Below are 26,870 nucleotides of genomic sequence, written 5' to 3' on the forward strand. Positions count from 1 at the left end.
GCTTCTCTCAAGTCAACAGCAGAAACCCTTTAGTCGACAGCAGCAGCCTTCATGTCAACAGCAGAAGCCTGAGTCAACAGTAGAAGCCTGAGTCGACAGCAGCCTTCGAGTCGACAGCAGAATTTGGGCTTCTTCACTAGTACTAAAATAATAAGTAATGGAATCATTAAGGAAGTGGGAACATTAAGTGAATCAGAACCAGAATTGTCTGTTTCCCATCCCTAATCCTCAACCACTAGATTATACTGTATACTGTTCTGTCATTAAGACTGTAAAATTGTTGAAGTCTTACAATCCCTGTCAGCAGCTTAGCTACCAGAGCAGGTATGAAGGACATGAAGTAGGAGGGGAAGAATTCCTTCTCCAAGCTGCTCTCCTCTGGTATGGCAAAGGGGAAGGTGGAGGGTTCACCTACAAAAAATTAAAAAGGTTGTCATAGAAAGTTGTGTCAGTTTGGATTACTATCTCTCAGTTTTTCACCCTATGATATGAAATTCAGAGCTTTCCTTCAGAAGATCATAGCGACACAGTACTACCTTTAAGCTCAACCGAAGAGCTTTGCTGGAAACGCTCCAGCAGACCAAGGACCTGTCACTCCAGATCAGATCCAGGGACATTCTGCTGAAGGTAAGATGTTAAGCTCTGCAGGCATTCACAGTCTGGAGGACTCCAGAAATCCCCAGAGTACTGAGTCAACCATGCACCCAGGATGGATGCAACAGTGCTGCACTGCACAAAATTAAGAATAGACAACAGCAGTCAACTTTTAACAGCAGCCAAACAATTGGGCCCTAAGTAGTGGTAAAACAATATACTGTATACATTGTAAATACAGTGCATGGTTGGTTGATGCACAACATAACAATGTTGATTTTTTTAAATCAACATCAAGACCTTAAGTTCAAATTTACATGTATAAAGGAAACTGTATTTTTAAACAGCCTTTTCCCTTCAATAATTCATTATAAAAGTCCCTATGGTGTGACAACTGAATTTACAAACGAAGTACAAATATTCCAATATTTATAAATTAATTTGAGGTCACAAAAGCCTCATGCATAATAATTATAAAACAATTAGCAAAATGCATTTCAAATACTTTTTGATGGAGTAGCATGTCACACAGCAGGACATGTCACCTTACCAAAAGTATTTAATGTCAGCTACTCATATACAGTGATGTAATACAATTTAATGATAGCAAACGAACTGTATCTGCTCTGTGAAAGCATAGGCTTGGTAGGTGCAGAAAAGAAATTCCTGTACATGTGATTGTTCCATTTAAAGGCTGACACTAAGTTCTCAACCAGCTTCTTCATGGTCCGACCCATGCAGGAACTGAGGGCAGGCTCTCCCTCCACATCCAGCCACTGTTGCCCTTCACCAGCTGTCTGATGGTGCGGCACCTTCTAGAGTTTTAGGGTGTAGAGATGGCTCCCTCCTCTCCCACCTCTCTAATCTCCAGATCCAAGCTCTACAGATAGAGAGAGTATACTGGTGCTTATATTCTCATCAGATATTCACTTAGATCAGTGGTTCTCAACCTTTTTGATGCCAAGGCCCCCCACTAACCAAGACAATATTCACAGTCCCCCTCCCTCTCTCAAAATGCATGCTGTGTATCCGCTTGTACGATAGCTTAGGGACAAAGCTGGGCTTTAGCATTAAGCTATCTAGGAGCCAAAAATGTGTGCCAGAATGTTCGTGAGGGGTCGCGTGCGTGTGTGTGTGTGTGTGTGTGTGTGTGTGTGTGTGTGGTTAGTACGAGAGAGAGAGAAGTGACGGCCCTAAAGCCGATTTCGCGATCGTGGGAGAGAAAGCAGCTGTTATTTTATCGCTCAGAGACGCGGTGGACGGCTCGTAAACAGTCCCGCGTTCTTTGATTCTTTAATGGATGAACTCAGTTGCTGTCTCATCCGCGATGGTGAAATTGCACAACAGTCCAATTTGGTTGGACCACAATACAGCAAAACAAAATCGTGATAATTAATACCCTGAGTATTAATAATGAGCGGACATGGCGGTCCATAAACTGTACAAGCAAAAACCTTGAAACACAAGAATAACACACTATAATAATCTCTGCCCAGACGTAAACCTCTTACTTGAATCACATGAGGACACAGGTAGAATGTGTTTTCCTCCGTCCTTTAACTCTGACCCGGTTCCTTGAGGCTCGGGTGATGACGGGAGGCCGTTTCCTCGCTCTGTCGGCGGGCGGTACGGCTGTTGATTCTCGGCGGGCTGGCGGAGAACTCAGAAATGTCGACTTGATTGGAGATGGAAGAGAAATCTTTAATCTCTGCACTTCTGCAGGCAAACAGATGAAAATGCGGATTGCTCGGCGGTCTCCTTCGGATCCGTTAGAGTGTTCGGTGGAACACAGAGTAATCTCAACTTGTCCAGCGAGATGGAGATTGTATGGCCACAGTTTCAAGTCAGACATAACTTCCTTGTGCCACGAGGTTGCACATGAGAGCAGCGATGAGCTGCGTCTACACACTGCAAACAAAGTTGCTGGAAGCAAATCCCGGAAGCATTTCAGAGGTATTTCAACTCCTGATGATGTCATGGTTTGAGGTGTGTTCTGTTGTGTGCCTTATCCAATAGGAGTTGAGAGTTCGATCCTTTAGTGAGCAAAGCTTCATGGGATTTGTAGTCTGTTTTGGACTCCCTTTGTTTGATTTTGGCGCGATTTTTATCAGTATAATTTACGACTTGGAATGTGGGGGCTTGAGTTAGGTTTTTACAACTGTGTTAGGCCTGCCTTTGTCTTCTATCTGAATACATGAGGCCCAACACAAATAAGCCATGCATTGCATACAAGAGACATTACAGGTCATGCTAGCTACTGTACAACACTTATGTCAAAACAACACAGTAAATAAACAGATATTTAGAAAGTAGGTCTTCACATCATATTTATAATAAAGAATCAATAACATGAATATGCGTGATTTGTTTTTCCATCAACATGGCAGCCAATATGAATAATGAAGAATAAACACTGTTGCCTAAAGCAGCAAAGTCCAACACTTGAACCTGCATCATATATGTCAACATGTGCTGTGCCCATCGACAATGTCTCAGTCAACTTAAGATGTTTTTCAAAAGTCAGGATCAAATTCAGTGGGGAATGCCAGCTGAACATGTTCAAGGAATAAGTCTGATGAATAAATGAATATTTTTCACTTAAGTCATCTCAGTGCAGGTTTGTTTTGAGTTGATCCACGGTGCGTACAGACGCCACAACTTTAAAGGCGCATGTTGATACAACTTGAATGAAATGGTTTTTAATGCTACCAAAATGTCATAAAACCATTTTTTTTTCTTGAATCAAACTACTTGTTTATTAAAAACAAACATTTAGAATTTTTTTAGAAACTAAGACATTTTTTGTAGAACGTTGCTCGGAACCACTGATCCAGAGTCAGCTTTTCTCATCCCATTCTCCTAGTTACGGGGAGCTGTGCATAAGTCAGTGAATTGAGCAAGTATTTCAACCTGTGTATCATGTTGTGGCCAGTGGAAAACGAATTTTATAATCCCTCTGCCTAAATGCGTTTACTGATTTTTTAATGCAGTGTATTAACACATGAATCAACCGCATTTCACTCAACCGAATATTGACCTCATATTATGCTAAAACACGAAACGCGCATGAGCATTAGCGAGTTGATTGACAGGCAATGTCTGTATCTAAAAGGTGATTGGCTCTTTTACCTGCAAGGCGGGACTTCCTTTCTACATCCATTGACTGTTCGGTACTAGAGCTTTTTGGTTGGGCGTTCCAGTTTCTCCCATTCATTTAAATAGAAGTGACACATCTCCACCTGCTAAATAGTCTCTGGCCTCACACTTTGTAGAACTACATGCCCATCATGCACTACATCTCCTCCCTGAAGTTTGCACAATTTTAACTCCTAATTTCTCGCAATACAGGGACAGTACAGGTGTACAAAAGCACATTATTTGAAAAGTAACTCAGATATTATGGTCTAAAATAAAAAATATTGTTACTTTACTCGTTACTCGAAAAGGTAATCTGATTACGTAACGTGTGTTACTTTGATCGCGTTACCTCCAACACTGGTGACGGGAGTTGTTGTACAAACCGATCTGTCTTGCAAACCCATTCGCACTCTCAAGTGATTTCTTGTCAAGACGAGAAAGAAAATCCTAGATATTGTGAAAGATGTAAATAAAAACCTTGGAACCTCTCTTAAAGTGCAGGGAACAGTATCTCGAAAAACACAGAACTCTCTCTCTCAACAACACAGTTCTCCTCCAACATTCGAAGGTTACTATTATTCATTTAATGACGATACACATTCTGTAGAATTCCCACACATGCACGAACACGTGAAGCAAATTAACTATTTATTTAATTTCTTTTACAGATTCTACTCAGAGAAAATAAAATAATAAGTCTGGACAATTCTTATATTAGCTGACAATTATTTTAGTGTCTGCAAAGAAATACTAGACTGGGGCTATAGAGTAAAAATTGTGTAGATGTCATGTCACACTTTTTTCTCAGGGTAAATTTTTTTTAGAAAGTTTCTGTATAGACATAGTCTATACCTCAAAGTCTTTGCTACAAAAGGCTATTGAACATTTTCAACATTATTGTCCAGGAAAAAAAATACAATTAATTGAACACATGTTGACCCAGTAGCGGGGCATGTTGTCACAATGGAGCAATACTCCACAATACTGGCTTTTCAGCTAAATTTAAATAGCAAAACAATTATGAAACACATAAGTATTAATGAAACTGCTAAAAATGTAAAAGGTACTGTAGCTAACGTACAAAAATATGAAATCAAGTAGGCCTGTTGGATACATTTATAACATTTAAAACACATGTGACAACTTGACCTAACTAACATTTATGAAAAATACCCTTGTTCTGACAACACAGTTCAATCTTTTGTTTAAAATCTACCTAGCTGACCCTTGCCCCAATTTATGCTAGTGTGGTTTTATTGTGTTCACCTTTTTACCAAATAGCTAAATCACAAATATTATGATATAGAATTTTTACTTTGGAGAATACAAATAAAAATATATCTCATTTACATCAGTTTGGAAGAAGCTATTTTGAAACTAAAATACAAAACCACTGCTAGTGCTGCAGTCTTCCCTTTGTCAGAAATAACAGTTAGATATGTCAATAATGCAGGGTGCACAGAAGACCACATAAAATCAAGCATATGAACTATTTACAGAACAAAACTGCTAGTGTGCAGCCCTAAACAATTGTAGTTACTAAAAAAGCACTAATAGTTACAAATAGTAAGACAGGCCTACACAGCTACCAGCATACAATAAGATTCTTAAGCCTAGCTATAGCAGCCTAGCTGTGAAACACCAAATCTTTCTTCCTCAAGGGGGCGCTTGATGTCTAAGAAAACCAAAACTCCATTGAACCGAATACAAATTTCAGAACATTTTATGTCTAATTAGAGATAAAAAGATAAAAAATGTGGATGAACCCCCCCCCCCCCCCAGCAGTATCTATAACTGGCTTTCAATCTCCACAATGCACATGAAAAATTATACGCTCGAATGAGGTGGATACATTTTTTATTCGATCAGAAAAAATGCACATAAACTATGATGGAAACACAGTTACTGAATGAACTCATAATGAATTTATTAGGAATACAAGATGTGCATCAAAACATTTATGCGACTGAATAATTACTTCATAACTGGACTAACCAGGGGACCAGTCGTCGGATCTGAAAAGTTGCTTTGGTCATGCTGATATAACGGTGTCCTTAAAATCCAAAGTCTGCAAAGAGCTTGCAGAGCAAACAAGTTGAATACAAACTTGAACTGTGCCAAAGAGCAGGTTTATTGACTCTTTTGAAAAATATCTTGTAGATCCGCACGGTAAAGTCATATGGATGCACACACGCATAGTATACACAGAACTGTGTGACATGCTGTTCTTAACAGAGTTTTGTCTGTGTGCTATAAATGTAAGTATTTTATTAATAAAGGAGTCACAGTGGCTACAATTTATGTGACGATTTTGTTCTTTTGAACGCATGGGATGGGTAAAGTGCGGCTTTATATTATTATATATTTTTTGCATAAATTAAATTTGCTACTTCATTGGAAACATACATTAGATACATACAACATACATAGCTTATTAAATTAAAGTTTTTTATTTTTTGGTCTTCATCCAGTAGTAATAAATGACTGTGACGTCTGGGCACGTGCCCAATTGCCCATGTGGATTTGCGCTGGGCCGGGGAAGCCAGAGGCTGCGCAACAGCTGTGAAATATGACGTGCTTGAATACACTTGAACATCTAGTTGCTCTGTTCGTCGTCTTGTTAATGAAAAATTGTTCACTGATCGAAGGTATTGCAAGAGACTCCGTTTGACTGTTCATAATGAAGTTTACTGTTTGTGCAGCCAAACCCGAAGACTGCAAAGACATAGAGCGCATGATTAGGGTGAGCAAAGGCTTTCTAAAGAGTTTTCAGTAGGCATGACTGATTGTTGATTTTACAGATCGTTTACTACTAAGTTCTTCAAGGTTTGGATTTTCCGATTATCTTGTAACGTTTTAATTCTAGGAGTTGGGCGTTTATGAAAAAATGCCAGACCAAGTGACGATATCCCATAAAGGTATTGCGATTTTAAATAAGCTGGCAAACGAATTATGCCAAAAACAAATAAAGCCACGTTTTGCCTAATGGCAGTGGTTTGCTTGCTTTTTCCCTTCTGCTGCAGAGTTGGAGAGAGACGGATTTGGCCCTGATGCTTTTTACCAGTGTCTTGTAGCTGAAGTACCTGAGGAACACAAGTCTAAAGATGGTAATAATGACTTTTAAGAGACCAAAAACGACACCAAGGTACAAAAAGAAGACACATATGGTAAACAGTAACTTGGCAGGTTTTACATGTGTTATTTAAGATACAGAATAGTTATTTATTGTGCAGTTATTTTATAAAAAGATATTCTAGTGCCATTTAATAAAATCAGAATGATTTTGTACGACACAAGCAATGGTCACACACTGCTCATGTGCATAAAGATCTTCGCTCATCAGTCCCCTGTAGTAATTCATCTCAGTTGGCAGTGCCATGACAAAGCTCAGTAGTGGCACCTTTATGCGATAGATGCATGAACAAACAAACAAACATGAACACTAGAAAACACCCTATTTTATCCGATAAGAACACAATGTAGTGATAAACAGTAGCAATTACCAGTAACTAAATATTTCGCTTGGAAAAAACAAGGCAAAGTCCATTTAAGGCTGCGCAGGGTTCTGTTCAATCTCAGTGAATCATTTATGTGAACTAGTTCATTTACATAAGCTGTCTGAAAGAATCAACTTACTAAAATAAATAAGAGTTCTAAATGCCAAATATAAAGGAATCATTTATTTTAACCGATTCATTTACATAAACTGTCCCGATTCGCTTAAATGATTTGGTTTTCTCAGTGCTAAACAAGGTGAGTGTGTTTGAGTACTCGCTCAGCTGCACTGCTTTATTCACAATACAGTGTGGCTAATGTAGCGTTTTGTGACGCTACAGCACTACTTGCTGAAAAATGTAGCTCGTCACTGAAGAGCTACACTATTGTGTAAATAGCTGAGCTACTGTCACTCTACTGAAAAATTTAGTTAGGTTAGTAGCGTGGCGTTACTACTTTTAGTTGACTACTTCCTAACACTGCTAGATAACATTATCCTAGCGACACATTTAAATCAGCTCAATTTGCAGCACATTTTGCGACAACAATGTCCAATTTATCGCAGAAAAACAAATGTTTAAGTTTGCAAGGTTGGACCCACACATGGGGCGAGGTCTTTGGGGCATACTTGCTTTTGATCCCTGTTAGTGATTATGCAGATGTTAAATGTATTCCAATTAATCACCTAGGCATATCCTGTAATAGAGACAGTTAGTGGAGGATGATGAGGTCTTAAAGACTTTAAAATCTATGCCATACCATTTATGTTGTAACTTTGTTTTCTCTTTTCACAGGACACACCAAGGTTGGCTATGCTCTCTTCTTCTATACGTACAGCACCTGGAAAGGAAGGGCATTGTATATGGAGGATCTGTATGTGATGCCAGAGTACAGAGGTGTGCATTTTGTGAATAATCCAAAGTGTATTTGGGTCATTGACATCACAACATCGCTGACCTGCAGTGTGCCATGCTGTACTCCATCTATAAATATTTTAAGCAACATTTTTGCAATTCTTTATTTATTTATTAATTGTTATTATTATTATTATAAATTAATTATGCATGCAGTTTTTGTGACATAATATTTGTAGACTACTTTAAAAAGTAATTTGTCACATCGCAGGACTGTTTAAGAGAACAAAAAAAAAGCACATACACTCACCTTTAAGTACACCTGTACATCTACTTATTCATGCAATTATCTAATCAGCCAATCGTGTGGCAACAGTGCAGTGTATAAAATCATGCAGATATGGTTCAGGAGCTTCAGTTAATGTTCACATCAACCATCAGAATGGGTAAAAATGTGATCTCGGTGATTTCGACTGTGGCATGATTGTTGGTGCCAGACGGGCTGGTTTGAGTATTTCTGTAACTGCTGATCTCCTGGGATTTTCACACACAACAGTCTCTAGAGTGTAAAGAGAATGGTGCAAAAAAAAAAAAACACATCCAGCGAGCGGAAGTTCTGTGGGTGAAAACGGCTTGTTAATGACAGAGGTCAACGGAGAATGACCAGACTGGTCCAAACTGACAGGAAGGTGACAGTAACCCAAATAAACACGCGTTACAACAGCGCTATGCAGAAAAGCATTTCTTAACATACAACACATTGAACATTGAGGCAAATGGGCTACAGCAGCAGAACACCCCTCCGGCTACAACTTCTGTCAGCTAAGAACAGGAAACTGAGGCTGCAGTGGGCACAGTCTCACCAAAACTGAACAGTAGACAATTGGAAAAACATCACCTGGTCTGACAAATCTGGATTTCTGCTGAGGTACACAAATGGTAGACCCACTGCAGCTTCAGTTTTCTGTTTTTGGCTGACAGAAGTGGAACCCAACGTGGTCTTCTGCCATTGTAGCCCATCCGTCTCAAGGTTCGACATGTTGTGATCACTACAATTGTACAGAGAGTTTATCTGAGTAACCGCAGCCTTTCTGTCAGCTCAAACCAGTCTGGCCATTCTCTGTTGAACTCTCTCTCATCAACAAGGTGTTTTCATCCGCAGAACTGCCACTCACTGGATGTTTTTTGTTTTTGGCACCATTCGGAGTAAATTCTAGAGACTGTTATGCGTGATAATCCCAGGAGATCAGCAGTTACAGAAATACTCAAACCAGCCTGTCTGGCACCAACAATCATGCCACGGTCCAAATCACTGAGATCACACTTTTTTTCCCCATTCTGATGGTTGATGTGAACATTAACTGAAGCTCCTGGCCCGTATCTGTGTGATTGTATACATTACATTGCTACAACACAACTGGCTGATTAGATAATCGCATGAATAAGTAGATGTACAAGTGCACCTAATAAAGTGGCCAGTGAGTGTATATGTACATTATGTGTGTTTGTTGGAAAACAAGCCCATGTTGGTGTTATTTGTCAGCTACCCATTTGTTCATTTATGGTACAGAACTGTTTTTTGATTCAGACATTTCTGCTTACTCTATACAGGTAAAGGCATTGGAAAGGCTTTAATGGCAACTGTTGCTAAAGTGAGTTTTTGTGTATTTATATGTGTCCTTCAATGTAATAATTTATAAAAGCTTCATGATTAAACTGTTATATCTGCATAAATCTGAGGATTTGTGTTAATTTAATTGTGTGATATTTCTGTTTAACAAAGGTTAGTTTTTTTCTAATGATAAGAGCTTTTTGTTCTTTATGTACTAGAATAAATGTAGTTCTCGTCTCTCTGTAGGTGGGCAAAGAGAAGCAGTGTGTGCGTTTACAGTTCGCTGTACTGGACTGGAACAAGCCCTCTTTAGACTTTTATCTGGCTAAAGGTGCAGAGGACCTCACAGTTAACGAAGGCTGGCATTTTTTCCGTTTTCAAGGAGAAGCTCTGGACAATCTAGTACAGGAGGCACCTTAAGGAACACTTGAGACATTTTACAAGTGTAGTTACTATCAATAGACATAAGATGTCTTTGGTTTCTTTTTAAGCTTTGTTTTAAAGCTGTATTTTCTAAATTATCAGAAAAGTTTCAGTACACAATGTTGAAACGGAGGAATAATAAAAATGGAATGATAATTAAAACAAATATTGCTTTCATTTTTGTACAGCTTTTCACACTAGTGTGAAAACTCGCTTTGACAAGCACATCTTAAAACATTTTTCTTTTGAAAATCTTGTCGAAACTGATATTAAGCCACCTGTTTCAGTATTTCAAGCTACTAACCTCAACTTAAAATTGCTAAAGAACCAAGTAAATTAAGCCTTCTGCATCATCTGTCAAACCATCATAAATATATGTATTTTTATATTTATACACAAATACAAAAATTCATTATCTTTAGAAATGGCACATGCCAAATTTAATTTGTTTTTGCCTCCGCATCTGAGACTGTCAATCTGGGCATCTTATCATGTGGCTTGTTGAGCGCGTTACCACGGAGACATGGCACGTGTGGAGACTTCACGCTACTCTCTGTGGCATCCATGTGCAACTCACCATGCTCCCCACCGAGAGCAAACCACATTATAGTGACCACGAGGAGGTTACCCCATGTGACTCTACCCTCCCTAGCAACTGTGCCAATTTGGTTGCTTAGGAGACCTGGCTGGAGTCACTCAGCACACCCTGGATTTGAACTTGTGACTCCAGGGGTGGTAGTCAGCGTCAATACTCGCTGAGCTACCCAGGCCCACTTTTCTTGCTTTTTATTGTTAATACAATAAACAATTTAATGATTTGATAATTATTTGTTTCTTTATTCGTAATTCTATTTTTGCATTGCGTTTACCAAATCCAAACACTGCAGTTCTCTATCGTTTCAATAAGACTTCCCACAATTAGGCTGTGATTTTGCATTATCAGTTGTACTAAATGAAGATATTTACATGTATTCATTTAGCAGATACGTTTATCTAAAGTAACTCATAAATGAGGAATAATGCAACCAAGTAATTCATCCTAGGGGTAAAATGCAAAGTGTCGCCATACAAAATTATATAATTGCTCAGAAAAGTAAAATATAAGTTTGTATAGATATAAAAATGAGACAACAGCAAAATAATGTTTTCTTTTGGTATCCCAGACTAAGCTTGTTGCTCAATTTTGTGTCCACTCTGTAATTTATTTCATTTGTTTATTTATTTCAGCATTGATAACAGTTTAATTGTGTAGCTAATTCAACCGATTTTATTTGTATAAATCCGCCACTCCACAGGCGGCGCTGTTGCTTCGATTAAACATCGCGTGTACAGTAGATGAAGAAGGTTGCTGGTCCATAGTAGTAACTCACGGGTTATTTTATTTGTGTTGTATAAAGGTCTAAACACTTAAAAAATCAGGATCGCTCAAATGGCAACTGAAAGCGAGGAGAATGGCGTAGAAATGCAAACGGAGGTCTGAATACTTTGACAGTTCGGTGTCCAGTGAAACATTTGAAGCTGAAGCTAGCACGACCGTGACAGATGGATTAATGCCGTGGCTTTGTTAGATGGTCACATTTTAGTAAAGTAGTTTTTATGTAAACAAATTTACCTGCCTCGTTATAGGTGACAGAATTTGTAGGGCAAACAAGTTGACTTCACGCAATGATGAAAGCTATGTGGCTAACATTACTGCCAAAAATACTCCGATCCCATTGGTTTTAGGCCGTTTTGACTCATCACTCATGTTTATGTGACTGTATGTTTTGGTGACAGCTGGAGGAGTCTGCTTATTCGTTGGCTCGTTTGAAGTTGGAGAACCTCCTGAATAAGAGCATGAGGATTCGCATGACTGATGGACGCACACTGGTGGGGCTCTTTTTATGCACAGACCGAGACTGCAACGTCATCTTGGGCTCTGCACAAGAGTTCCTCAAATCCACTGGTAACCGTAGACACACACACACACACACACTTTTTAACAGAAATCATGCGGCTTTTTAGGTAAAGGTGTGTTAATACTTTTCAAAGTGATTAGATTTATTAAATAGGCCAAAAATCCCATACACACACACTGGAGACCAAAATTTTGGAAAAATGTACAGATTTAGCTGTTTCGGAAGGAAATTGGTACTTTTATTCACCAAAGTAGCATTCAACTGATCACAAAGTATAGTCAGGACATTACTGATGTAAAAAAACAGCACCATCACTATTTGAAAATAGTCATTTTTGATCAAATCTAGACAGGCCCCATTTCCAGCAGCCATCAGTCCAACACCTTGAGTAATCATGCTAAATTACTAATTTAGTACCAGAAAATCACTTGCCATTATATCAAACACAGTTGAAAGCAGTTTGGTTCTTTAAATGAAGTTTAACGTTGTCTTAGTGTTTGTTTTTGAGCTGCCACAGTATGCAATAGACTGGCATGTCTTAGGGTCAATATTAGGTCACAAATGGCAAAAAAATTAAACAGCTTTCTCTAGAAACTCTTCAGTCAACCATTGTTTTGAGGAATGAAGGCTATACAATGCTTGAAATTGCCAAAAAACTGAAGATTTCATACAAAAGTGTACACTACAAGGACAGCTGGCTCTAACATGGACAGAAAGAGTTGTGGAAGTCCAGATGTACAACTAAACAAGAGGATAAGTACATCAGAGTCTCTAGTTTGAGAAATAGACACCTCACATGTCCTCATCTGACAGCTTCATTGAATTCTACCCGCTCAACACCAGTTTCATGTACAACAGTAAAGAGAAGACTCAGTGGTGCAGGCCTTATGGGAAGAATTGCAAAGAAAAAGCCACTTTTGAAACAGAAAAACAAAAATAAAAGGTTAGAGTGGACAAAGAAACACAGACATTGGACAACAGATAATTGTAAAAGAGTGTTATGGATCTTAACCCCATTGAGCTTTTGTGGGATCAGCTAGACTGTAAGGTGCGTGAGAAGTGCCCGACAAGACAGCCACATATATGGCAAGTGCTACAGGAAGCGTGGGGTGAAATGTCACCTGAGTATCTGGACAAACTGACAGCTAGAATAACAAGAATCTGCAAAGCTGTCATTGCTGCACGTGGAGGATTTTTTGATGAGAACTCTTTGAAGTAGTTTAAGTTTATTTTTTTCAAATTGTAATTGTAATTTTCCACGTTATTAATGTCCTGACTCGACATTTTGGTGAATAAAAGTACCAATTTCTTTCCATAAGAGCAAAATCTGTAAATTATTCCAAACGTTTGGCCGCCAGTGTACATTGAAGGAAGGACAAGCATTACAGTTGTGCTCAAAAGTTTGCACACCCTTGGAGAATTGGTAATATATGCATCATTTTTAAAGAAAACATGAGTGAGCAGGCAAAACACATTTATTTTATTTCTTATGGGATTCATATTCAGCTGTAGGTTATAACAGAATGGCACAATCATAAAAAACATCGCAACAAAGGAAAAAATGAAATGACCCCTGATCAGAAGTCTGCATACCCTTAGTTCTTAATACTGTGTATTGCCCCCTTTAGCATCAATGACAGTGTGCAGTCTTTTGTAATAGTTATCTATGAGGCCCCAAATTCTTGCAGGTGGTATAGCTGCCCATTCGTCTTGGCAAAATGCCTCGAGATCATGCAGAGTCTTTGGTCGTCTTGCATGAATCGCATGTTTGAGATCTCCCCAGAGTGGCTCGATGATATTAAGGTCAGGAGACTGATGGCCACTCCAGAACCTTCACCTTTTTCTGCTGTAACCACTGGAGGGTCAACTTGGCCTTGTACTTAAGGTCATTGTCGTGCTGGAAAGTCCAAGAGCGTCCCATGCGCAGCTTTCGTGCAGAAGAATGCAAATTGTCTGCCAGTATTTTCTGATAACATGCTGCATTCATCTTGCCATCAATTTTCACAAGATTCCCCATGCCTTTAGAGCTCACACACCCCAAAACATCAGTGAGCCACCACCATGCTTCACAGTGGGGATGGTATTCTTTTCACTATAGGCCTTGTTGACCCCTCTCCAAACATAGCGCTTATGATTGTGACCATAAAGCTCTATTTTGGTCTCGTCTCTCCAAATTACAGTGTGCCAGAAGCTGTGAGGCATGTCAAGGTGTTGTCGGGCATATTGTAACCAGGCTTTTTGTGGCATTGCCGCAGTAAATGCTTCTTTCTGGCAACTCGAACATGCAGCTCATTTTTGTTCAAGTATCGTCGTATTGTGCTCCTTGAAACAACCACACTGTCTTTTTCCAGAGCAGCCTGTATTTCTCCTGAGGTTACCTGTGGGTTTTTCTTTGTAACCTGAACAATTCTTCTGGCAGTTGTGGCTGAAATCTTTCTTGGTCTACCTGACCTTGGCTTGGTATCAAGAGATCCCTGAATTTTCCACTTCTTAATAAGTGATTGAACAGTACTGACTGGCATTTTCAAGGCTTTGGATATCTTTTTATATCCTTTTCCATCTTTATAATGTTCCATTACCTTGTTACGCAGGACTTTTGACAGTTCTTTTCTGCTCCCCATGGCTCAGTATCTAGCCTGTTCAGTGCATCCACGTGAGAGCTAACAAACTCATTGACTATTTATACACAGACACTAATTGCAATTTAAAAAGCCACAGGTGTGGGAAATTAACCTTTAATTGCCATTTAAACCTGTGTGTGTCACCTTGTGTGTCTGTAACAAGGCCAAACATTCAAGGGTATGTAAACTTTTGATCAGGGCCATTTGGGTGATTTCTGTTACCATTATGATTTAAAAAGGAGCCAAACAACTATGTGATGATAAATGGCTTCATATGATCACTATCCTTAAATAAAAGACAGTTTTTTTTTTTTGCATGATCAGTCATATTTTCAAAATCAATGCCAAAATTTCACAATTTCTGCCAGGGTATGCAAACTTTTGAGCACAACTGTATCTAGAAACATAATATCACACAGACTTGGGTGTAGGCTCTTGTGACTTTGGCCAGTAAGCAACTAATTTGTCACACCATAGCAACCACCCAGAACACCCTATAAACTCTTAACAATGCCCTAGCAACCACTTAGAGCACCCTGGCAACTGCATAATAGGGTGATTCTCACAAACCTGTCTTGAAAATGTCCTGGTCCTGTGTAACTCAGAAATAAACAGAAACGAATAAGAAATTATGATTTGCATATAGAAAATGAAGCCAGTCTTTAGGGTGATTAAGATTTTTTTTTGTTTGTTTACATTGTGACATATTTCATGACAGTTATGCACATTTTTAACCCCCATCCCCCAATTCTCATTACCATAATATATCATAGTAGTACTACAGGTCCTTGGTACTGCCTTTCTACTTTTGCTGATTTTCATGTTAAAAAAATCACTAAGTAATAGTTCACCCCAAAATGAAAGTTCTCTCATTTACTCACCCTCATGATGATCCCAGATGTGTATGACTGACTTTCTTTTGCTGAACAAAAACAGATTTGTAGAAGAATATTTCATCTCTGTAGCTCCATACAATGCAAGTGAATCAGATCAGTATTAAGTCCTTTTTTACTACAGATATCCACCTTTTACCAGCCCTGACCAGTAGGTGGTGATATGCATGTGTGTGAAGAAGTGAAAGTGGAAATTTAATAAAAAAGGACTTAAATATTAATCTGTTTGTCACCCACTCCCATCATATCGCTTGTGAAGATATAGATTTGACCACTGGAGTCATATGGATTAATTTTATGATGCCTTTTATGTGCTTTTTGGAGCTTCAAAATGTTGGCACCCATTCACTTGCATTGTATGGACCTACAGAGCTGAGATACTCTTCTAGAAATCTTTGTTTTTGTTCAGCTGAAGAAAGGAAGTCATACAGATCTGGGATGGCATGAGGGTGAGTAAATGATGAGAGAATTACAATTTTTGGGTGAAGTATTCCTTTAATACTATAATTTCATATATATAAAATATATTTATTTTTATTGATTTGGGGTTTATTTTGACCTGAACATTTTCTTGACCCGGTTTCGTGAGAATCACCCTAACACCTTAGTGACCACCTAGCAATCACTCAAGACCACCTTAGCAACTGCTTTGTTATTCCACAGCAAACACCCAGAATACCCTAGAAGCTGCCTTGCACTGCCTTTGCAACCACCCAAAATGCCTTATCTGCATAGAAACTCTTCAGAATACCAAAACATTGCCTTAGCACATAATGGGAAGTGCACATTAATAGCAAAATTTTCTGGCAAACTCCAACAATGTGGCGATGAGTTTTATACAGGCAAGCACCACTCACATTTACTTAAGAAAAAGTAGAATCTAGTTCTTGTTTATTTTTTCAAGGAAAAAAACAAAAAAACAATACATTAATTCTTCAACACTAAATTATTTTCAACAGACTCTTTCTCACAAGGTGAGCCCAGAGTTTTGGGACTGGCTATGATTCCTGGCCATCATGTGGTTTCAATAGAAGTGGAATCTGAAAGCCTTCAGACCACCACCTATGGACTCTGAGGACTTGAGACTCTGGGGAATGTAGTTTGCATGCACATGTTGCTTCTGCAACTACTGATTGGGCAGTACACATCCAGCTGTGCTGGGACTACTGCAACCTGAATGGATTCTTCCTTATTTGACACCATGATGTTATATATATATATAACAAGGATAATGACAGCTTGAGCTGTGCTTTTTTGTTTGAGTGCACTTCTCTCTCTGTCTCTCTGTGTGTTTGTGTGTGCGCACGTGTATGTATGTTTACTTGTTTGTAAGCAAATCACATTGTGTGTGTAAAATTTTGACTGTTGAATTTCAAAATAAGAGACCTTTGGAGAATCACGGTAATATTTGTTATTGCTTTGCACCACTTATAGTCCCTCATAACCTCATATCACCAGCAGAGGGCATTCACAGACCTGTTGTTTACTCATAACATGATTATTATTACATTTGTGATCTTAACAGTATATGAATAAAAAAAACAACATCTCATAGTGTAGTGTTATCATGTAGGTTATAGTAATATTCAAATTATGGGAGTGATTTAGAATGCTAATTTATTACATATGCTTATTTGAGCAAATACACAAGAATTTAAAAATCTTGTTTGATTACACAGTAATTCAGTTCAAAGGAAGTACTGATTCATTGTTTAGTCTTGTATAGAATTTAACTCTAAACATCCCACCATGCCAATAGGTAGATTGACTAATCTCTGAATATGGAAAAAGGGTCACTAATCTAGAATATTCTGGTCCGACATAACGTTTAAATAAATGTACAGATTTTCCTTTCATTTTACATTAAAGTATTATCAAATATTGTTGCTGTTTTCTCGCAAACTCTTGTAATAACAGTTGTTTACTGCATATATTTTTATCATAGAAGAAATATGCTTTGCTGGATAAACACCACAGTTACAATCTGTGTTTACATGCTTTCAGCATACATTAGAAATTATAGACTATTTACATTAGTAATAAAGAGTTTCTAGAGAGCAGGCTTGTTTATAATTATATTATTAATCACTGCATTTGAAAAAGTCATTGTGATGTGTGGTCTCTGTGTTTTGTGACAGTCTGTAATATCTTTACTTTGTTGATCCCACATCTGCAGTATACAGTATGTTCCTTATACATATGCGTTGCGTCCATATTGGCTAGAAGGGATATGGGATATTTCAGAGGCAGTTTGAACTGCATGCCTTGATTGAGGCTTGTAGGGGTATGATCTGAAGGTCTGAAGATCTGATCTGAAATTGACAAAGTAGTTGAAAATCAATAGAAACGACAAATTCCGCTGATGATCCATACTCAAACTGTAAAATGTGATCTGGTAGGTTACTAACATAAGATACTAATACAGTTACTGCATAATTGCATGGAGTCGTTCCATTAAATGGTTACGGAGTCATTTAACAAGGCATGTGCTGTTTACTAAACTCACTTTTTTTCTTCTGGGCTATGCAGTCTACAGGCACACAGTAAGCAGCTGCCACCACATAAAGCCAGTGTAGCTGAACTCCAACCAATGTAAAGCCCTTCTCCGATTTCATACCTTAGCAAACAGACATTTATATAAACATATAAAATTAGAATAGTCAAACACTGCAAAATGAATTTGCTTTCACATAAATAATAAAATCACAAATATTCTTGCTATACTTCGTCAGTTTTTCTTATGCCTTTTTAATTATCATGCCAATAGGTTTTATAACTTCATATTTATAGTGAAACTACACAGAATTTTGTTCTTCTAAAAGTTAATTGGTCACACAGCAGGATTGTTTAAGTGATAAAATGGGTGAAAAAAAAGTGACCATCTAAAATATGCTCTCTTACATATACATAGGGGAACCTGGGCCAGTTATCACTTTTTACTCCAGTGAATATAATGAATAGGTTTATTTTTGAAAGTCTGTTTCTATACAGGCACATACCTTAAAATGAGGGCATTTTATTTACAACAAAAAGTGTCTTTTAATAACCTATGTGGGCTTTTCAGCTAAATTGAAACCGTAAAGCAATTATAAAGCAATTCATGAAGCTCAAATATAAAAAGGTGGCACAAAAATATCAATCCTTTGTTTTTGCCGAAAAATATTGCAATTAATTACTAACTTTTAAACCACGTGACAAATTGCCCTGACATTTTTGGAAAATGCTTTTGTCCTCAAAACACAGTTCAACCTTTAGATTAAAATCTACTCTCATTATATAGTTTTCCTTGCTTGAATACATACTTGTTTGGGTTTTATAGCGTTCACCTGTTTATCAGATACCAATAGAGCAAGCTTCAAATCAGGCGAGACCACTGGAGATGGTGAAGAGGAGAGACACAGTCTCAAGCTGGCGACAATCACCCTTAGATTCCCCGTGCTCTGTATCCTGTCCCCGAGCAGGAAAAGGGAGCAGCTTTGGCTTTCAAAATGAAAGCGAGCCAAGAGCAAAGCGTTTCGAATTTCATGTGCCCACAATGAATGAAAAACAATCTCGGTGAGCCCTGTGTCAGCGTGGGCTTCACCCAGGCAAAAACAGCGCTTGTATTGAATGCTTAATATGGAGGAAAGGAGGCACGCAAGGCTGGGCCGGCGAAAAGTCCTCCTCAAATCTCTATGCTCTATTTGTCAAGGGATGCAGAGCCAGGACCCAAAAGCAGAGTTAAAAAGGGGATTTATTTATAAAAAACAAAAACCAACATAAAACTCCCACAAGGGGTAAAAACAAACATAAACTACCCCGAAGGGGAAAAAGGGTAATCCAGGCTGTGGTAGAGGTGTAACAGGACCGACCGGACCGAAACAGGAATCAGGTAGGGGAAACAGGACCGACATGGAAGACTCAACACACAAGACTAGAAACAAGACAAACTGGCACTGGACAGCAAACACGAGGAGACTAAAATAGGGAGAGAAATCAACAGGTTAACTAGACAGGGCAAGTGTGAATAATAAACTAATAATGGGCAAACAAGAGGTGGGGTATGACGTAAGACAGAGAGACATGCGGCAATACAGAAACAAAACAAATCCACGTGCTCTCACAAGTCAACAAAACACCTGAATGGCATGAGCTCACATCGCCAAGACAATAAGTCAATATACGCTCATGCCAACTGACTAACAAGATGAGAGTATGCATAGCAACACCAAACAAAGCGATGCCACGCATTCCCACACAAAACGAAACCCGAGTGTACATCGCCAGGCAAACGTCATGCAATGCACGCAACAGGCGACAAAAACAAGACAGGACACCTGTGCGAGAGTTCGGCCACACACAAACCCGAAATCTCAGACCGAAGTGACCGAACCTCAGCACAACGTGAAGAAAGCTCGCGACCTGGGCGCGCAGCGTGACGCGAGGTGCACCTGTGTTCGAGAGAGACAGATATACTATTGACGCGAGTGCATGCTGCCAAGATGACATAAGCGCGATGCACCCACGTCAATAACAGACAGACATGGAGCATGAGTGTCCGGATCCCGACACAGACCGAAACCGAACCAGACAGGAAGTCAGGACCCAGACACCATCCTACAGACATGAAACAAGACAGACCGAAGAGCACACGGCAGACATGGGACGATGATGCCACGGTCCAGCCAGACAAAAACCCAGACTGACAGAGTGACAGGACTGTGACACTAATCCCCGTCCTCGCACGCCTCCCTTGTGCATTTTTTCAGAATCAGCAGAAGGCATATAGCAGGTGGAGAGGGGAACGGCTTTTTCTTTCAGAACGAAAGCTAGCCGAGAGCAAAGCGTCTCTTGAGTTTCTTGCATCCACAGTGAAAGCAATCAGTCTCAAAGAGTGCCGATTATATAAAACAGCGTTTGTGCCCGTCACACAGAGGGATATATTGCTTTGTTTTCATGTGCTTGTGGAAATATTTGGAAAATACCATCTTTATAAAAACCTCATTAAGCAAAAGGCTCTTTTAGTTTCTTTTCACTGAAAGAGACACACAATGCAAAATATCAAACAAGTGTTAAAAGGATATGCTAGTGTTGGGTTCGAGTCCACCTTAGTCGAGTCCGAGTCAAGTCCGAGTCCTAAAGGGGCAGAGTCGGACTCAAGATCGAGTTCATAACAGGCCGAGTCAGAGTCCGAATGAATCTGTTCATGAATCTGAATTAAAATTGTAACCATAAACACAACATCATTATTTTAAGCTTATTTTAACCTTCACAACTAAAACAATTTGTCAATATAAATGCAACAAAAACACCTCTGTTGTATTTCATATTCACACTTTGATTATTATCCTGCTGAACAAATTTCAAAGTGGTTTCAGCATGAAACACTTCTGTTGACTTTTTCCCTCCACTCAAACATAGACTAAAGAAAGTGAAAGCTGCGTTAGTCATTACTACCAGAGTTATTTAATTTTTTTTTTCTACTTCATTTTTAATATGTCCATTCAATTTAGTTTAGTTTTATTTAAATTATGGGTGAAATATATGTTATGTAATTTATTAAATACATTTAATGTGTTTAATGCATTTAATATATGGTTATATTAAAACATTAAATAATATCCATAAAATTAAACAGAACATAAATATAGAAAAGATCAGATACCATTAGAAATGTATTTTTATTCTACTAAACTTCACACTTTTCAGTCCTCCTGCTGTGTCCATGTATAGCCTACTTCCTTAGAGTCAAGATAAAAAAAAAATGTTATGACAAACTCTCCTTGAGCTGACGTGCTGCTCTTATCACTTTTTATTTAGTATGTATAATAGGTGAATAGAGACTTCTCCCCTCACTTGTGTTCTTCATTGTATTTTCTGACTTTTTTGCCATTGAAACACAAGTGCCAGCTTTACCGGTAACACATAGAGGTTGCACTACAAATATGTAAAGGACTGTGTTGTACAATTTACACGGTGTATTTCATCTGTCATATTAGTTTAAAAATCCCTGATCCCTAGCATATTTGATTTTGTCTCAATAAAGTCAACATTTTCAGTTAGAAATGGCTTTGTGTAGTAACACTTGTCTGATAAAACATTTGTTCTATTTAATCATTTGCAGAGTTTGGGAATGTACTTTTTAAAGTGTATTACGTTATTGATGTTTCTGGATAAGAGCGGCAGAGCACGTGTGGCGATTTCTTTCCCGCACACACATACAGCACGGGTGCGCTGGCGAGAGAGAAAGTACTTTGAAAGAGTGCGTGCTGCTGCTCTCAGCCAGAATAATCACACATAAGGACATATATGGATGAAAACTGATGTGCAGTATCAAATACACAGAATGTATGATAGTATTAACTATAGAGAGCAAGTCCGAATAAAAATGCAACTGAGTCTGTTAAAATTGGACTCGTGGTGGGGGCCTGGGTAGCTCAGCAAGTATTGACGCTGACTACCACCCCTGGTGTCGCGGGTTCGAATCCAGGGTGTGCTGAGTGACTCCAGCCATGTCACCTAAGCAACCAAATTGGCCCGGTTGCTAGGGAGGGTAGAGTCACATGGGGTAACCTCCTCATGGTCGCGATCGGGGGTTCTCGCTCTCAGTGGGGCGCGTGGTAAGTTGTGCATAGATCACGGAGAGTAGCATGAGCCTCCACATGCTGGGAGTCTCTGCGGTGTCATGCACAGCAAGCCATGTGATAAGATGCATGGATTGACGGTCTCAGAAGCAGAGGCAACTAAGACTTGTCCTCCGCTGCCTGGATTGAGGTGAGTAACCGCGCCACCATGAGGACCTATTAAGTAGTGGGAATTGGGCATTACAAATTGGGGAGGAAAAAAAAATTGGACTCGTGACTCGAACTCGAGTACCCCAACTCTAGGATATGCTCTTTGTCAGAGCACAACAGGGAAGTAGAAAATAATCCACTCACTGTGAAGGTGTGCAATATCAACAACAAAGTGAAGATTCGGGGTTTCAGAGCACAAGAAATCTTATTGCAACCCTGAAGAAGAAAATTCTAATGAAATGGCACTGTGCTCCAGTTTATATGCTCTCCGTGACACATGCATCGGGGGTGGAGCGTCAAGTGGAATCTGCCAATAAATTGCTGTGATTTTAAAGGGCTTCAGAGATTCCCATAGCAATTCGAAAGGGAACGGTGGGTTTATGACTGCAACCCTGGTTCTCTGAAAGGAGGGAACGAGACACTGTATATGTTGGCCAACTACTTATTTCTCACTTCAAAACAACACTCAAAATCACTGCTACAGAAACACAAATTTGTGTAATTGGACTTTTGATTTACATCTTTGTCATTATTGAGATATAGCCATTGTGACAACTTCCCCATGTGACGGCTCTGGTGTACCCTACACAACATACTGTAAATAAAAAAAATTAAAAAATAATAATAAATTGCTGTACATTCTAATTTATTAGAAAGAGACACTTTTCCACTTACTTTATTCCAGGATAAAGTGGGTCAAAAAATTCTTGAGTGATGTTGAAAGCATACCAAGACACTGCAATCATTGTGCACAGACCTGAAATATGACAATTAATTTTGTTTTTAGATAGTCTAGGATTTATTTAGCATATCTTCATCCATCAAAGAATGTTGACATTCCAGGTTCAATACAAGTTAAGCTCAGTCGACAGCATTAGTGGCATAAAAATGGATTCGTTCCTCCTTTTATTTAAAAAAAGAAAACAAATTTCCATTACAATGGAACTGAATGGGGCCAATTTTTTGAGGGTTTAAAAGGCAAAAATGTGAAGCTTAGAATTTTATAAAAGCACTTACATTAACTCTGCTGTTGAAACTCGTGTATTATTTGAGCTGTAAAGTTGTTTAAATAATTGTTTTTATGGTCGATTCAGGGTTTACTGCATTACATTGTGGCAACAAAGGTCTAAAATTTAATATAACTCTACATATACCACACTAAAATCATGTTATTGTTTATTGTTATCAAATTATTGTTATTGTTTACATAAACATATTATGTATTTTGGCTTTACTTTTGAAACAGTGAGTATTTTAACGTTTATGGATTGGCCCCATTCACTTCCATTGTAAATTCCTCACTGGAACCAGATTTATTTATTTTTTTTTAAGAAAAAGAGGGACAAGTTGAAATAATTTGTGTTAATTAACATTATGCCACAAATGCTGTCAACTGAGCTTAACTTGTATTGGACCCGAAACATTCTTTTAATTTTTTATTCGACCTCACTACTTTGACATTTCCTATGCCAATATACGACAACGGTAGGTTATGTGTTAAAATGCATTAATCTATCGGCCACTTGGTGACGTAATTACCTTGCAGTATGAAGAAGACGCCACCGATTCCTGCGATCCGACCCTTCATGACGTAATTCTCCCCTCCAATTTTGGAGCACTGCATACCCACTAGAGTCGCCACCAGTCCAAAAGTGCCCAAAACAATAGACGAGATCATTAGCGCACGGGATGCTTGGATATAGCCTGAGAAAAAAAAAAGGGGGAGGAATTGTTCCATTTTATTTGTGTTTAGGGCCAAGTCAGGCATAACTTTACTTCTTACTAAATACGATGTAGCAAGTGTTCAAGAATACTTCAAACAGAGTTGGTGTTGGAGCAGAATTCTAATGGAGTGCTCTGAGAAGGCCACGAAGGTCATTATAAAGGGAGCGCGAACATCATGTTGATTTCCAAAGAGTTCTACATCACTTCCTTTCCTTCATTCAAAATGAAACTTTTTATTAAAAGTGTATTGTGACTGTTATTTTACCTATTGTTATTACATTGAATGTTTGCTACACATTTGCATTTTATATCAAACCTGAAATAGAGCCCAGCGAAAGTGTCACAACTTTAATATTTAATCAACAACTTGGTTATTGACAGACCTCTACAGAATACACATTTCGTCTATGTAAATGTGTGTTTTGTGGTGCCCTTTAAAATGGCCTATCAGATGCCAAGGAAAACAAAACCCCTCTGACAATTACCAACAACATCAGAAGAAATTAAGTTTAAAATAAGAGGTTTCTAAAGGTCGCGAGATATTAGCCTACTTCTAAGCAGAATTTCACTTAAAAAAAAAAAAGTCCTTTGGAGAGCAAAGATTTGAAGATTTTTGGCTTTTATTTATACACTAAAAATGTTTCATTCTTTAAGATTTATGCATTTCAATTTCATAACAACATTCCTTCAGGTTGAATTGAGTAGCTAATCTTTAATGCAATAAAAACAAATATTTTAAGTTTTATTTGCTTAATTGTGATAAGCATTACACTATTACATTTGCGTAAATCTTAAAAATAGGCCAATTAAATATAGGCTATATTTTTGTGTTTGATGCTTAAAGATGCAAAATAGCTATGGAGAGTAAAAATTGTGAAATCCTTCCAAAATCATCATTCATACCTGTAGTGCATAAATCCCATATTTACTATTGTGATGATATATATACAGGGTTGGGGAGTAACGAAATACATGTAACAGGATTACGTATTTAAAATACAAAATATAAGTAACTGTATTCCACTACAGTTACAATTTAAATCATTGGTAATTAGAATACAGTTACATTCAAAAAGTATTTTGATTACTGAAGAGATTACTTTGCATTTTATTGTCATTTGATTCATTTAATATTTAGTCCTTTCAGATGGAAAACATTTATACATATAAATGACACGATCCAAAGTGCATTTGAACAGCAGTGAAACACTTTCTTATGATGTGTTACATTCATACGAGCAGACAGAGAAGTAAGTTTGAAGTAAGTTTGGAGCAGAAGAAATATAAATAAACCTTGTGTAAATTGTTAGCTTTAGGCTAAGCTAAAATGCTATATCTAGCCATTTTACATGCAGGTTACCAGGCACGTTCATATTTTTTTATCAAGAAAATTCACGTTGGATCATATTTTCTTTTTTTCTAGTAAGACCTTTGATATTAGGACAAAAATCGTATTCTTGATAATAATTTTTGTATTGTTTTCCTGTAAAAATATCTAAAAATCCTTAAAACAAGATCAGTTTGATTTATCTTGTTTTAGTTTTTTATTATTATTATTATTATTTCATGTAGTTTAATTAAAGATTAAATTCAATTTGGTGGAACTTTATTATGAAATTGAAATTTTCCAATTATTATTATTATAATTTTTAACGAAGGCTCACTTATTATCTCACGTTCTCATACCGGACAAGGCCAGCAAAGACGGGAATTCACGGCAGTTGTGCACTCCTGTCGAGTCAGTGGCGCAAGACATCCATAAATTCTCATAGATGGTTGATGTAGTGATAACGTTACCGTCCACGGTCGACACCCGCCAGTGCCTGTTCGGGAGGGCAAGCCCGACCATCACCCAACCCAGAAAAGCAAGCGAAAAAGCGAATGCCTCGACAACAGGATCCATAATGTTACTGGTTATTTGGTTATCAAATAGTTATGCCTTCTTTTAAATGCTGACTTCAAACGTTGCAAACAGGCAAATCCCGCAATCTTCAGGTGCGCTACGGTGAGCGCCAACAGATGCATGAAGTTTCCAAAAGTTTGTCTGCGCACTTCGAAGGCTTAGTTTAGGATGCTTTCACCAAAGGGATGATGACGTTTGGAAATTGAATTCAGTGGTTTACATCCCCATCCCATCCCTCCCCTTCATCAACTAGATCAACGAGGGACGTCACAACAGGTGTTGGAGTGTAACCTAATGTTGTTTTGACTCCAGTGCAACACTGTGATTTACTATGGACGTTTTAATATATGAATGCATTGCTTGTCTTCTCCATGGAATATTGTCTTTTACATACTTCTCCTTCTTTATATGTGTTACTTTTGAAAGATGTGAGATTCTAAACAGAACATTATCACACTCAGGCACAGAACAGTCTCGATTAACATGAATTAATAATACAAAAGAGAAATCATTCACTATAAGACCTTTATTTAACCAGAAAAGAAGCCTCACTGAGATTAAAATGGCCAATTAATCAAATCAAATAAAAAATAATCTAATTCAAATGTAAATGTTTAATCGTAACTCCTGAACTTATAGAAGCAAAATGCCATGGTTGCAATCATATTAATATAGTGTTAAATACAGGTACTATTACTGTTATTTTCATAGGTGATGTTTTACATGGTAGAGCGAACATGGACTGAAAATCCCAACAGTTGTAAACACTAGAGGAGTCATCTGCACAGGACATCCAGAGGTTTTCAAAGATGTTGGAGGTGGTGATGACACAACCATCTGTCGTTGACACTTCCCAATAGTGATTATGCAATGATCATAAAGCAGACACCCATGCCAAAAAACCTTACAAAAAAAAAAAAAAAAGTGCAGTAATTTGCAAT

At 38.2% G+C, this 26,870-nt stretch overlaps 3 protein-coding genes across 4 annotated transcripts; 2 read left to right on the top strand and 1 right to left on the bottom strand.

Annotated features, from left to right (window-relative positions):
* Positions 1-6,268: 6,268 nt before the first annotated feature.
* sat2b (spermidine/spermine N1-acetyltransferase family member 2b) lies at positions 6,269-10,282 on the top strand. Its single transcript, XM_051686702.1, has 6 exons — positions 6,269-6,475; positions 6,599-6,650; positions 6,756-6,839; positions 8,022-8,123; positions 9,693-9,733; positions 9,940-10,282. The coding sequence occupies exons 1-6, from the start codon at positions 6,413-6,415 to the stop codon at positions 10,111-10,113; spliced, it is 516 nt and encodes a 171-aa protein (XP_051542662.1). The 5' UTR covers positions 6,269-6,412; the 3' UTR covers positions 10,114-10,282.
* A 1,136-nt stretch (positions 10,283-11,418) lies between these two features.
* Positions 11,419-17,411, top strand: naa38 (N-alpha-acetyltransferase 38, NatC auxiliary subunit). Its single transcript, XM_051686770.1, has 3 exons — positions 11,419-11,590; positions 11,893-12,061; positions 16,488-17,411. The coding sequence occupies exons 1-3, from the start codon at positions 11,546-11,548 to the stop codon at positions 16,601-16,603; spliced, it is 330 nt and encodes a 109-aa protein (XP_051542730.1). The 5' UTR covers positions 11,419-11,545; the 3' UTR covers positions 16,604-17,411.
* Positions 16,844-26,099, bottom strand: LOC127434104 (claudin-15-like). Of its 2 annotated transcripts, none has more exons than XM_051686595.1 (5): positions 25,824-26,099; positions 23,841-24,005; positions 22,977-23,058; positions 18,035-18,145; positions 16,844-17,840 (listed from the first exon to the last, which is right to left on the bottom strand). In XM_051686595.1, exons 1-5 carry the CDS (start codon positions 25,927-25,929, stop codon positions 17,720-17,722), a joined length of 585 nt encoding a protein of 194 aa, XP_051542555.1. In that variant the 5' UTR covers positions 25,930-26,099; the 3' UTR covers positions 16,844-17,719. The 2 variants fall into 2 exon arrangements, with proteins under 2 accessions (XP_051542555.1, XP_051542548.1); XM_051686588.1 differs by having other exon boundaries at positions 25,713-26,099.
* Between the last annotated feature and the right edge of the window lie 771 nt (positions 26,100-26,870).

Source organism: Myxocyprinus asiaticus, chromosome 4, assembly GCF_019703515.2.
Source record: "Myxocyprinus asiaticus isolate MX2 ecotype Aquarium Trade chromosome 4, UBuf_Myxa_2, whole genome shotgun sequence".
In the NCBI taxonomy this organism is placed as follows: domain Eukaryota; kingdom Metazoa; phylum Chordata; class Actinopteri; order Cypriniformes; family Catostomidae; genus Myxocyprinus; species Myxocyprinus asiaticus.